General features: G+C 42.3%; 1 protein-coding gene across 1 annotated transcript; it reads right to left on the bottom strand.

Moving 5' to 3' along the window:
• Positions 1-63: 63 nt before the first annotated feature.
• Positions 64-1,553, bottom strand: LOC135932636 (NACHT, LRR and PYD domains-containing protein 3-like). The gene is made up of 3 exons (XM_065470136.1): positions 1,480-1,553; positions 790-1,323; positions 64-101 (listed from the first exon to the last, which is right to left on the bottom strand). The coding sequence occupies exons 1-3, from the start codon at positions 1,514-1,516 to the stop codon at positions 64-66; spliced, it is 609 nt and encodes a 202-aa protein (XP_065326208.1). The 5' UTR covers positions 1,517-1,553.
• Between the last annotated feature and the right edge of the window lie 12,663 nt (positions 1,554-14,216).

The following is a 14,216-nucleotide window of genomic DNA, read 5'->3' as shown; positions in this document are numbered from 1 at the left end:
AGCTAAAAAACTTGGAGGTTGTTTGTTTCTGTTCGAGCAGATTTTTTCCAGAGTTGATGAAGGTCAGATGGACATGAAGAGCAGCCAGAAACTCCTGAACACTCAGATGGATGAAGCAGAACACCTTGTCCTGGTACAGTCCTCCCTCTTCTTTAAAGATCTGTGTGAACACTCCTGAGTACACTGAGGCTGCTCTGATATCGATGCCACACTCTGTCAGGTCTGATTCATAGAAGATCAGGTTTCCTTTCTGCAGCTGATCAAAAGCCAGTTTTCCCAGAGACTCAATCATCTTCCTGCTCTCTGGACTCCAGTGTGGATCTGTCTCAGCTCCTCCATCATACTTGACCTTCTTCACTTTGGCCTGAACCACCAGGAAGTGGATGTACATCTCAGTCAGGGTCTTGGGCAGCTGTCCTCCCTCTCTGGTTTCCAGCACATCCTCCAGAACTGTAGCAGTGATCCAGCAGAAGACTGGGATGTGGCACATGATGTGGAGGCTTCGTGATGTCTTGATGTGGGAGATGATCCTGCTGGCCTGCTCCTCATCTCTGAATCTCTTCCTGAAGTACTCCTCCTTCTGTGGGTCAGTGAACCCTCTGACTTCTGTCACCATGTCAACACAGTCAGGAGGGATCTGATTGGCTGCTGCAGGTCGTGTGGTTATCCAGAGGCGAGCAGAGGGAAGCAGTTTCCCCCTGATGAGGTTTATCAGCAGCACATCCACTGAGGTGGACTTTCTAGGGTCAGTTAGGATTGCAGTTTTGTGGAAGTCCAGAGGAGGTCGACACTCATCCAGACCATCAAAGATGAACACAACCTGGAAGTCTTCAAAGCTGCAGATTCCTGCTTCTTTGGTTTCAGTAAAGAAGTGATGAACAAGTCCCACCAAGCTGAACTTTTCCTCTTTCAGCACATTCAGCTCTCTGAAAGTGAATGGAAATATGAACTGGATGTCCTGGTTGGCTTTGTCTTCAGCCCAGTCCAGGGTGTATTTCTGTGTTAAGACTGTTTTCCCAATGCCAGCCACTCCCTTTGTCAGCACTGTTCTGATTGGTTCGTCTCTTCCAGGTGAGGCTTTAAAGATGTCTTCTTGTCTGATTGTTGTTTCTGGTCTGTCTGGTTTCCTGGATGCTGTTTCAATCTGTCTGACCTCATGTTCATCATTGACCTCTGCAGTCCCTCCCTCTGTGATGTAGAGCTCTGTGTAGATCTGATTCAGAAGGGTTGGGTTTCCTGCTTTAGCGATGCCCTCAAACACACACTGGAACTTCTTCTTCAGGGAGGATTTAAGGTTACGATGACAAACTGCAGCTTGAAGTTCTGAAAGAGAAGAAATATGTAGAATATCTTTTGAAAGTGGAAACAAACACTTAATTCCAAAAGAATGAATCTTTAAAACATGTTGCTCCGTCTCTTCAGACATCAGTAAATGTTTCATTCATCCAAAACTTTAAATCTTTACAGAAATCCTCTTACTGCTCTGCAGACAGTCAGCCAGCTCCTCCTGCTTCATTCTCCTCAGGAAGTCCACTGTGATCTTCACAAATGCGTCTCTGCAGCTGCTCCTCTGACTCTCTAAGCATTCTGGGTAATCTGGACTCAGAACCTTCTGGATCTTCTTCAGCTCGTTCTTCACAAAAGTGATGATGTTGTCCTCCAGCAGCTGGAACAGAATACTTTATGAATGACCCAGTCAGACTGACATCATGGAGCCAAACATCAGATCCATGTTGGACACACTGACAATCCACTGGTCTACAAAGAGCAGCATGGAGATGACTGTGAACAGAATAGATGTAACAGTAGTTGTTGTACATGTACAGACCATAAATATGGAGTCCAGCTGTGTTTGATGCTGCTGGGCAGACTGACCACTGGGAACCTCTGAGCTCTGCTGGTCCACTCTGTGGAGGAACCATGAAGAATTAGTTCAAGCACAGGATAAAGATCCAGTAGTTTCTGCTCAAATAACTTCATCTGAATCAAGTTTGTCAAGTTGTAAACTCTCAGATTGTGAACATATCAGTAATTTTCAGTCTGTTTTTATAGACGTCCTTTCAGTGGTGATGTCAGGGATGATTTTGAAGAAGCTCATTAAACTGAACCATCAGCAGATCACTGCTCCAAAACCAGAACATGATCCGAGGTCTCTCCACCACCAGAACACCAGCTTTACTAACGTGGTAGATCAGTGTAGTACAGATCAATAACTGATGAGTCATTTTATCAAAATCACTGAGTGCTTCACATCTGACCCTCTGATGTTTCTGTAGACATTTTGCATATTTAATGAATGTCTGACAGTTTTACATTCAGTCTATGAATACAGTGGAAATGTTGTGTTATTGTCTCCATGTTTTTTCCAGCATCATAAATTCTTAAGTTCAGAAAATTTGATTCTTTTTTCACAGCTGAAAAACAACAACATTTACTCTCTATTGAAATCTGCATCGTCCACTCCAAAGGTCACAATCTGAAGGTAACATCTGGTTTTGTTCCGGTCACTCCTCACAGACGGACAGCTGGACCCTGCAGACTGTGACCTCTGACCTCTGCAGACTCAAACATGATGAAAGTCATTGAAGCAGCTGTGATCAAACAGACTGCAGATTAGGGCTGCCACGATTAGTCGACTAGTCACGATTACGTCGACTATCAAAATCGTCGACGACTAATTTAATAGTCGAAGCGTCGTTTGAAGCTTTGTAAGATCACAAAAGATGCAGGAATAAGTAGTAGGATTTAAGAGTGTAATAACGGACTGAAACAGAAGATGGCAGCACTGCATGTACAAGGATGCCAGCTGCCGTTAAACCCAGAAGAAGAAGAAGCTGTGTCCCTGATTTTTTTTTTTTTTAAAGAACTTTATTTAACAAACAATGAGTATACAACATACGAACAGACGAAGTATACAAAAGAACAGAACATGAACACACAAAACCAGGGGTAAAAAGAAAAAGGTAATAATTATATGAATACATGCAAAAATTCACATATATATATTGTTTTGAGCCTTTTTGTTGGTGGAGTCTGATATTGATTGTATATACATTTCCACATCCTTAAAAAAATGACAGAAATATGGTGTTTTGTTAGTAAACTTACATTTATGGATAAGAAATTTAGCTAAAAGTATTAAGAAATTAATTATAAAAAAGCATTTATCATTCCTCTTGGGGAACTTAAAACAACAGAATAAAACATTTTCCCATCGTAAAGAAAATTCCCTTAAAATATGGACAATAACAAACCTGCTAAATTCCTTCCAGAATCTCTGTGTAAAAGAACAGAACCAAAAAAGATGTGTCACAGTTTCTGGATGATCCCCACAGAAAGTACAATTAGTATTTATGTCTCTTTTAAATTTTACCATGTATTCATAGCACAGCCCTGCTCAGTTTCCAACAATGGCTGCAGCTAGTTAGTTTTAATGTTACTCTTATTATTCTTTCTGGGTCACAAAATAAACGTTTAACATATTTTCAGGCGAGAATGTAGCTGTGTAAACCTCAAATATCTGCTCGGTTTATCAAGTCACCACATATTTTCAAAAGCGCTCCGACGTTTTTGGAGACGTCTGTTACCCACCAGCTCGATAGCTAGCCGGGGTTCAAGGCTCACTAGAGCCACTGAGAACACCGGACTCCCCGCAAATCGTTTTCAAACCCACCACCGTCTTTCGCTACTCAGGTTAAACATGATATATGAGTGACTTAGATTCGTTGTCTTTTTTTTAGTATTTCATCTGTTCCTGAGTAAACCGGTTTGGCTGAGATTAAAATTATCGTTTTTACACAGCTGAATAAACATCAAGCAGACAGCTGATTATCAGAAGTGTGAGATGCTCGAGAATATACTCCGGTGTCCTGTTATATTTTAGATGGCAAGGAGCAGACGGCTGAGTTTATTAAACTCCACTGAAACAATCTGCACATTTCATTAAAATTTAATAAACTATCATCTTGTCTTTATTTTTAGTTAGCACATACCTTAAACACTTAAAGCTGTAAGCTAATGATAGTTATATAAGAGCAGACGCATGCTGGTGCAATAAGCTGTACGTTTTATGTCCAATGGATGCATGATCTGATTAGTCGACTAATCGCAAAAATAATCGGTGACTAGTCGACTATCAAAATAATCATTTGTGGCAGCCCTACTGCAGATAATGCAGCTGTTTCCAGTAACATCCTCTTAGATTAGAGTTCAGCTTTTTACAGGAAAACTGGACAAAACTGATTTTAGTAACAAATTCATTTTCATTTCCTCTCAGCTCACAAACACAGTCAGAAAATCAACCAGAATCAACACTGATTATAATGTCAGTGCAGAATTATTTCTGTTACTCAGTGAGTTCAGCTCTCTGACCTCGTTGGTCCAGGTTCAGCACTGAAGTCTGGAGGTAGATCTTTGGACCGGTCACTCCTCACAGACAGACAGCTGGACCCTGCAGACTCTGCTCTGTCCTCCTCTTCCTTCATCATCATCTTCAGTCAGTCTGAGAGGTAAACCACAAACACTCAGTGAGTTCACATTAACAGGAGTAGCTGAGTTACAGTCCCTGACCTCTGACCTGTCATGAAACCTAGAAACCAGATCAATATGTCTGTAGGTTCTCAGTCATCCAGGTCATGTGATCTAAGGAGCTTGGAGAGAAAAAAAGAGACTTCTTTAAGTGAAGACGTTTCATCTGAGAAGCTTCTTCAGTTCTAAAACCAAACGGTGGAGAGTCCCAGATATTTAAACCTGAGAGGGACAGAAAGAAGGTTGCTGACCCACCCATCTGGAGCACAAACATCTGGAGCACAGACATCTGGAGCAGCATGTCGATGCTGTTGGTTGAGATCCTGAAGACTGAAGACCAGGCAGCTCCAGCAATGATCCACTGATGTGTTTTTATTCCATGTATGAATGTTGTTATTGACAGAGATGAAGTTTGTGTGTCAGTGATGCAGTGACTGTTGTTGTTACCTGTACAGGCTGGTTAGACTCTATGAAACAGATCATACAGATCTCTGCATGTTAGAAGAGACTATTAAAGGTCATGAATGAGACAAAGGCAGGGAGGCATCCTTTACAGCTAAACAGCAGAGTGAGAGAACAGCCAGCACCTCTACATTTATCACATTATACAGCACATGTATGAGGCTGACAGGGATGATGAGAATTTAGTGATTCCATCATTGATATTACTTATTGATTCTCAGTAGCTCTGCTTTGACAGTCACCACCATCACTGAGCAGCATATCAGAGACATTTGTGCACATTAACTGCATGTTGTGGGTCCAATGTTTGTGCATGTTGGAGGCATTTCCTCTTTGTTGTGATCAGTGTTGGGTCATTACTCAAAAAAGTTATTATTACACTGTCGACCATCTAACAATAAAAAGCTGAGGCTACAGCCCCACACACCAACACAGATCCTGATGAGGTCACGTGATCTTTCTCTGAGTGTTTATGAACACAAATCAAAGATGAAACAGCACAAAGACACTTCAAAGTGATTCTACTGTAGAAACATGAACAGGTAGAAACCTGCAGCCTGACTGCTCATCACTTTGTTACCTGTTCAAGTTCAGCAGCAGCAGCTCACTTTATCACGGTGCTGGTCTGGGGTCAGTGTTTACTCAGCTTTAACATCACTCTGGGTTCTAGGCTAGCTTAGCGTTAGCTTAGCGTTAGAATGCTGTCAGGTGTCTTCTGTGTAATAATTAAGTAAGTATTAATCAGGGCCGTGCAGAGACGTTTAAAGGGGCGGGTGCTCAAAGTTAAAAAGGGGCACATTGAACCAGGCTGAATAACAACAACACACATTCATCAAGAATCTAATATGGGATCGCATCATACTACATTACTGTTGTGAGGTGGCAACAAGGCAAAGCAAACGTAGCCTATGTTTTACCTGATGGGTACAATGTTGCTGTTGAGGGGTTGTTGCTGCTCCTGCTGCTGATAGTGCTGGATGGTAGGGCTGTGTTGGCCTGAGACTGTGGACATTAAAAAGTTCATAGGAGAGATGGTAGCTGACTAAACATGTGTCATGAGATAAAAACAAAATGCAAAGATTGGTGTCAGCACTTGGAGCCATAAGGCAACAAAAAACTGTGAGAAATAAATTAGGCTCTGCCTGTGAATCACTCTGCTTCTCTTCTTCCTTCCATCCCCTCATCTCATCTATCACTCTCCACTTGCTGTCTATCTGAGAACAAGGCACAACTTGCTATTGCAATAAACTATTATTTAATTATCCACACCTAACAACTGCTGCATTTAATCTATAATAAAATGATGACAGAAAAATGTTATAGAAGCAAAACATTCCAGTTGTGCTTATTATTATTTTTATACTGGAATACCTCTCCAACAACTGGTACATGTGTTAATGTTACCTGTGTTCTTTGTAATCCAGCTGCTGAGGGATCCACTGCCTTTAGTAGCCTCACACAGCTCCTACTGTTTCCTCCTCATGTCCTTACCAGCCATGTCTGGACAATGTTATATCATGAATAATAATTTAAAAAATCCATATACATAAAACACACACATGCACGCACACACAGTGACATTTTAGACCTTCAGAATACTGTATATAATGTAGGCATCATGGTGCTGATCCAGAATCCTTCCCTTATTATTTATTACTAGAGCTACAATAATAAAGCAATGAGGGAAAAATAATAATAAATATGAAATAATGTATTTATGATGATTCCATTTGTTTCACTATCCACTCTGTGCAGGGAGAAAGCTTATTACATTTTTAAACTGTAGAGATACAAAATTTTACTGCTATAAAATCAGCATTTTAAAATATAAATCTACTATAATCTGTGTCTTAATGTATGTTCTTTAAAATACAGCGTATGTTTTTTAAATATTATAATTATAATAATCCATAATTATGTGGACATGCATATTAGATCGTTTTTAGTGAAATATAATCCCTCCAGAAAGGCAGGAAAAGCCCTGTAACTTACTTTAAAACTAAATATGTTCCCTAAAACGGTGACAGAGCTACAGACCCATGACAGCTTTACCCAGTGAGCCAGCAGCTATGACCAGCAGCTAATGTTTGTCGCGCTGTTGAACACACAGCACGCTCATTTGTTTCAGTTCGTCAGTTGTCACAAGACAACTTACCAACGTGTACGTAATAAGCTAATACTCCTGTGTGCTTTAGACTACAGTGTGCGCTGTACACCTACTTACTGGTTTTGTCGCATCAGTCTGTGTGCCTGAGGTAATTTGTGTTTCTCCTACAGCTCCGGACCGCTAAAAATGCGCGTGCTCTTTATGAGCTCGTTCCCGGCTCGTAACCAGCGCGTTCTGCTGTCAAGGGCGATCATTGGTTAATGGTGATCATGTGACTGATGCAAGCCAGATCCTTTTATTTAGCAAATCGTGATTAATAGTTAAATATTATTGTCGAGGGGCACAGACAGGACTCCGCACACACACACACATTTAAAAAAAATATATATATTTTTTTTTTAAAAAGTTGCCTCAACAAAAGGGCACTTTGGGCACCCATCAGGAAAGGGGCAGGTGCTCAAGCACCTCTAGCCCCCCCCTCTGCACGTGTCTGGTATTAATCACAGTGACAGTAAACGAGGTAAAGGCGAGCTGTGACGCCATCACGTACGCTGCGTCCTCTGTGCTCTGAGTGAACTCACAAAGTACAAACTACAAGCACAAACTCGAACGTAGCTCAGAGTGGCGGACACACTCGGCCTCGTTGGTCCAGCTGTGAGTCCGTTACCGTGAACTATGGAGCAGCAGATTTGTGCTGAACTAAGCTGCACACAGCTGATGTTAGCCAGGAAAACATTACACACTGACGTCTTGATGCATTCTCAATCATCCAGGAAAGTACATCTCCAAAAGTTGAATCTGTTCATCTGGACGTAGCGTTTTGTGGGAGAAACGTTTCATCACTCATCCAAGTGACTTCTTCAGTCTCTTCGAGACCAGATGAACAGATTCAACTTTTGGAGATTACACACTGACTTTAATGGAGAGACCGGAAATACAAACACACACAGTTTGTTGTGTGAAGAAATCAAACATGAGCTGAACAAACAGTAAAGTTCCTAAAGACAAACTGTTAAAGGAGGAAACAAAGCAAACTTACAGTTTCTTCATACACCAACAACAAGCTCCACACCTGGACATTAAACACGGACACACAGGTGAGCTGCTTCCTGGAAGGAGGCGGGACTCCACCTGAAGCTCAGCACAGGTGGGAGGGGCTCAGCTCTGTGTGTTGATGTGTTAACTTTAAAAATATGCCGTCTGACTGCTCAGACTGAGTCAGAGTAAAGTTCACATGCTGACGTGTGGAGACATGAAACCTTGTTGTAGCTGCAGGTGTGAACACACTGATCCCAGATCAGCTCTGCTGTATTTGTAACATGAACATTTCTGCTGCAAAGCTTCAAATGTTCAGCATGTTTCTCTGTTTCCAGGCTATATATCCAGACACACTTTCTACCTTCACCTCACTTCACACTCTGTTATTGAAGATGTTGTTGGTACAAAGTTCATCTGCTGCTCACATGAATCCTGTGATGAAAGATTTATTTCACTCGATGTTTCTTCAAAGCTCATTTCATCCTGTTGAAGTCATGAATGAAAGTGCAGACTGAGAGTGGATCACATGATGTTTAAGGTGTGTCATGTGACATGTTCAGTATTGTCACACGTGTCTAGATTGTCCCTGATATCATAACTGCTCAAACACTGATGATTATAGTTGAAGAATTATTACTGATGGCAGCAAAGTGTGAATGGAGCTCTCTGTCTGTGCTGATTTGTCGCCCTCTGGAGGTCAAAACACAAACTGCATGATGTCACTGTAACCACCACAGTGACAGGAAGTGTTTTTAAATGATGAAATATGTCAGTGATGCTGATAGTGTGTTCATCACAGACGTTCAGGCTTCATGTTGACATGAATCAAAGTGAAAGCAGAGAAACTGGAATGAATCAGGTGTTGTAGAAGTTGGAGAAACAGGTTGGAGAGAGGATGCTGCTCCTTCTTTGAGATCAAACATGTCGTGTTGTTCACATGCTGCCAGCGTGATGCAAAGAAACCATGGAAACAAAGTGTGAGTGAAATCAGTCCAAAGTAACAGAGTGAAGAGCAGCAGATGAAGCACAGAGGACACAAAAAGGAAGGAAACAAGGTCCATCTGTGTCCTTTCAAACAAACAAGCATCAATGTCCAGGACTGAAACATGAATCCACATATTTATACACATATTTATTTAATGAGAATAAAACCAGAATATTTATAACACATCAGCAATAATCAGGCCTGGGATCCTCCTGGTTACAAACAGGGTCCAGGACTGGGACACTCAGGTGGATCCTGCAGGGTCTGGTTCAGGAAAAGGTGGAGACCAACAGAAACAGTTTTAGTAGAAAGGTATGATTTCATTTATTTGAAGAGATCAGAGCATTATTCTGATTATTAAGCTTAAGTCAAATATACTAATGCGCACGGCGCCTTGACACTTAATGATCTGTTATTGTACATTTGTCACGTGTGTGTATTTGTTGTTGTATTGTTGCTGCCATGATGCATCACATGGGACCATCACACTACCACCACCATATGTGACTGTTGCTATGAGGCTCCTTTTCATTGATGCTGTGTTAGTTTCAGATGTAACAGGACTCAAAGCTGTCAGAAAGCTTTTGTCTCATCAGTCCACAGAGTCTTTCCCAAACGGGATCATCAACATGTTGTTGGACAGTGTGAGACCGTCCTTTGTGTTCTTCTTGGTCTGCAGTGGTTTTCTCCTTGGACTCCTCCATGGATTCTCTTTCTTATTGTTCAGTGATGACCTTAACTGAGGCCTGCAGGTCTTTCATGTTGTTCTGGGCTCTTTGTGAGCTCCTGGATGTCGATGTGCTCTTGGAGTCATGTTGGTGGCCACTGGCTCCTGGGAAGGTTCCCACTGTTCCCCACTTTCAGCATTTGTGTCTAATGGCTCTCACCCTGGTTCAACAGAGTCCCAGAGCCTTAGAAATGGCTTTGAACCCTGTGCAGACTGACAGCTGTGACTCTGTCAGCTGATTGTGTAGATGGTGGCATTATGTGTTGCTGTTTGACATCTTTCAGCCTCTTTCTCACACGTGTTCTGTAGAAGTTGATGAGTCTGTTGATCCAACAGGTCTTCTAGTAATCAGGCTGAGTGTGTTTGTCAAACTGAACTCAGCTTTAGAAACAAATGTGCTTCATCACAGTTCATTCATGATTGAAGCAGAGGGGCAGTTATTTTTGCACACAGCTCAGGTAGGTTGGGATCACCTTTGTGCCTTAATCAGTGACATCATCATTTATTTACTTGTGTTATCTTTGTCTAACATGAACATTTGTGTGATAAAAACAGTCAGAAATGACTGAGTGAAAAGACTTTTTCACACCACTGTGTGTGATCGTTGCCCCTGGGAGAGTTCACTTATCTGCAATGAGAGGTGTGATCAACACGAGTGCACGAGTGTCACATGACTCACAGCTGTGCATGCAGTGGCAAAAGGCTGAGTGTGTGCCATCAGTCTATACTCAGTCCTCACTCTGAGCCTCACATCTTCCTGCTGCTTCATGAGAGCAGAACTGAACTTCCTGTGGGAGAGACGAGAGGATCCTGGTGCAAGAAGCACAAATGATGCAGTTTGTTTCCTTTTACACTCAAAGTGACTAAAACCAGATTTATGAAAGTGTCATTTCTCTGTGTCACTGATGGAAACATCAGCTTGTATGAACTGTTCAGTCTGATGGATCCTCTGAAGTGTGTCAGTGTGCTGTTGGAGTAAAGCTTAGTTAGACTTGGACCTGGTTGGTAGTCGTCATAGATCTGGACCACGGCTGGCTTCAGGTCGTCCACTGGGAGCTCCTGGATGATCTCTGTGGTTGATGGTGTGTCCTTTGATAACTGGACGAGACAGAAACAATCGCAGACACAGTTTGTACCAAAGATCATCATCTGGTGTCCCCACTGTGGACTTCTCTGACCTCCTCTAAGGACACCAGAACAGGATCTTCCTTTGGTTCAACACGACTCACCAGGAGGCCACGTTTGAGCTGTGAGGAGATGACATCATCACTGTGATCACATGACGTGTTGGTAGAGTCTAATTACTCTCACTGTGGGGAACATCCAGGACCACCATGTTTGTAGTTTTCTCCTTCCCACTGTAGCTGTGTTTGAACAGTGTGCGCACACATGCTCTTCATCACCCACAGTGACTCCACGCTGGTACAGACTCTCCTCTAACCTGTCACATACTTACAGGGATGTATTTCCACAGTCAGGCTGGCTCTGGTAGATTCACCTGTGGGCTCCACCTCCGTGTGGACTTTCACACTGAGAGTGGGGACATCAGCAGGTGTTGGGATGTTGTAGGTGCACAAATCTGGGAAACAAACAGAACCAATCACAGCTCAGTGCAGCCTGCTGTCACTTTTCTACACCATGACACTTTTATATTTATATCTCTATATTTATCTCTTTATCTTAATATTTATCATCAATATCTGTGTTTCTCATTTTCTATCAGTGCTTGATGTTTGTTGTGTGTTTGCTGCTCCGACAGCTCAGTTTCCCTCTGGGATGAAGAAAGTTTCTCTGATTCTCATGTAGACACAAAGTGACTTTATTGATTTTTAATTTAGTGTAAATAGAATTGTACTGTGTGCAGTTCTTACTGTCAGCTCTAATGTTGTCTATGAAAACACATTGATTACATGTGAAAATGCTTCTTTAGTGTTTTATAAGTACAAAGAAACAAAGAAAGCCTGTTTGACACCAACCAGGACCTGGTCACATGATGCTGTCACTGAGCTGCACTGAAGCACATGCAGCTTCACCTCCAGCCTGTATTTTCCTGACACATCCTGCAGCGCCTCCTCCTGGTGGAGCAGTTTGTTGCCCTGATCAAATGTCAGCTTACTGCTGGAGCCTGAACTGTCCCTGTGCTCCAACCTTCAGGACTGAACACCAGGGTGGAGCAGAGAGCCTGAAGAGCCTCCACTGTGTCCTACAGGATGGATTCATGTTGACATGAAGTTCACACTGCCTGTGTCACTTCAACACACTTTCACAAAGAGTTTCTAACCTTCACTTCCTGGTTAAATAAAGGTTAAACAGGTTAAATATGTTTAACAGAGAATCTCAGAGAAACAAAGTAGAGAAATCACAGGTAGAAACTTACAGACTGCAGCTGAGCTGTTATTTACAGGCTGTTACGTGTAGTTGGTGCACAGAAGGCTGTTCTGTTAAAACAACACATTTTTAGACCAAAGTCAATTTCATCTTGTAAATAAAGAATAAAAACATCCCTGCCTGCTAAAACAAGTCTGCATATCTGAGAGAAAAGCAACAACATGAAAGCTTCAGGATTATTTCTTCTGATTTGGTCCAAGACTGTAGATGAACTCAAAGATGAGCTGCATGCTGTTCGGGTGGTGTCGTACCTGAGTGGAGGAGAAGCCTCCGTAATAGTTCTGCTGCTCAGTCAGCCACCTGATAATACCAGAGGCATATCCCAGATCCTCAGCAGTCGGGGAGGCGCTGAGTTTGGCCAACAGCACATAAGAACTGATCTCCACTGACAGGGAGGCTGATGTTTCTGCTGCTGTCTGAGACCAGCAGAGGAAACCTCCTACAAACACAATAACAGTCACAGTGATGCTAATAAAGCCTGAATGATGTCCTGCTAAAGGATGACTGACCTTCCCTCACTGCAACTGTGTCTAAGTGCTGCAGAAGGTGAGTGCGGGTCTCCACGTCTCCTGCAGGGTGAACACAGAGGCCAGCAGAGATGTAGCTGCTGCTCAGGTCACTGAGAGACTCCTGGAGACAAGCCAGGCTCCGGATCATCACAGGATCCTTTAAAAGATCACAACAAACAACTTTAATGGACAAACAAAAACCTTCTTTCATTAAACCCAGTGTGAGAACAAAAGGAGGCAGATATCTTGATTCAGTGACTCAAACAACAATGACAAAACTCCAAAACACAAACTTAATCTGTTTTATGCCCAGTGAAAGATCTGAAGCAGAAATGGTGTCATTAGGAGAAGAAGAACGGCGAGGAGGCAGCAGCTCTTAAAGATGAAACACAGCAACTTAGCCCTGAGCTCAGAGAGCTTCACATGAAAAAGCTCCTCAAGCAGATCATGTCAGAGGTTTGTCATCAACAGGAGGAACTGTTCATATCATAGGATGAAGGATGCTGTCAGCTGGATGAAGAAGGTTATTTAATGGCAAACGTTCACATTGAAGTCAAATTGTTGTGGTGTTGAACAGATTCATGGACTGATTGTCTCCAGAATGTTAGAAGAGCTTCAATGAATCATTAGAAACAACTTACAGCTGCACAGTTGTGTCAAACACATCTTTGTGTCATTGTGGGATTTTTGTGTTTCTACATGTGACACACGTCTAAAACATGCACACAATTTGAACACAAACAGGGACTCATTTGTTCCCACAGCCAGATGCTGAGAGCCATTTCCTTGTAGTCCTGTGTCTATATATATGTACCATTAGATGTTATTGGAATGATTGTCAGCTTTGATAGTTTCATGGATGTTTAGCTGGACGGCTGTTTGATCCTCCACATGTTTAAAGGTGTCCAGTCCTGAGACACTGGGGGTGGAAACAGCTGTGATGTCATTGGACTGTCACAAAGACAGAAGTGCATGAAGTGAGCAGCCAAGGAGCCGCTGATGTTTTGCATTCAACAGCATTTGAAAGGTTGACACAGACACATTTGCACATAGAAAGCTGAATTTGTCATATGCCACAGTGAACTCACTGTTCAGTGTTTTTCAGGAAGCTTCTTAACTGCCTCTGCTGCCAAACAAGCAGCTGATGTCCTTGAGAAGAAGCTGAAGAACTCTTCAACAATAAATACAGGAAGTGGACTTTCAAATACTAGATTCACTTTAGACTCACACAAGAAATGACTCAACTAGCTGTGTTTGATTGACTCCTTTGACTCTATGAAAGCTCAGTGTGTGTCTGTACACAGACTGTTGTGTTGGACTATTATTCAGTTGTCTGCTTTTCAAATGTCTGCATCTCAGTGTAGATGAGGCTGGGGGTCATGGGAGGCCACCATAGCAGTCTCTTCAACATCATGACATCATCATAAATGCTGCTGGACTGTCTGATGGGCTGACGGTGAAAAAGCCGTCGGT

This window comes from Pelmatolapia mariae, linkage group LG3_W (assembly GCF_036321145.2).
Source record: "Pelmatolapia mariae isolate MD_Pm_ZW linkage group LG3_W, Pm_UMD_F_2, whole genome shotgun sequence".
NCBI classification, from domain to species: domain Eukaryota; kingdom Metazoa; phylum Chordata; class Actinopteri; order Cichliformes; family Cichlidae; genus Pelmatolapia; species Pelmatolapia mariae.
This window is presented reverse-complemented; position numbering and strand designations above follow the sequence as displayed.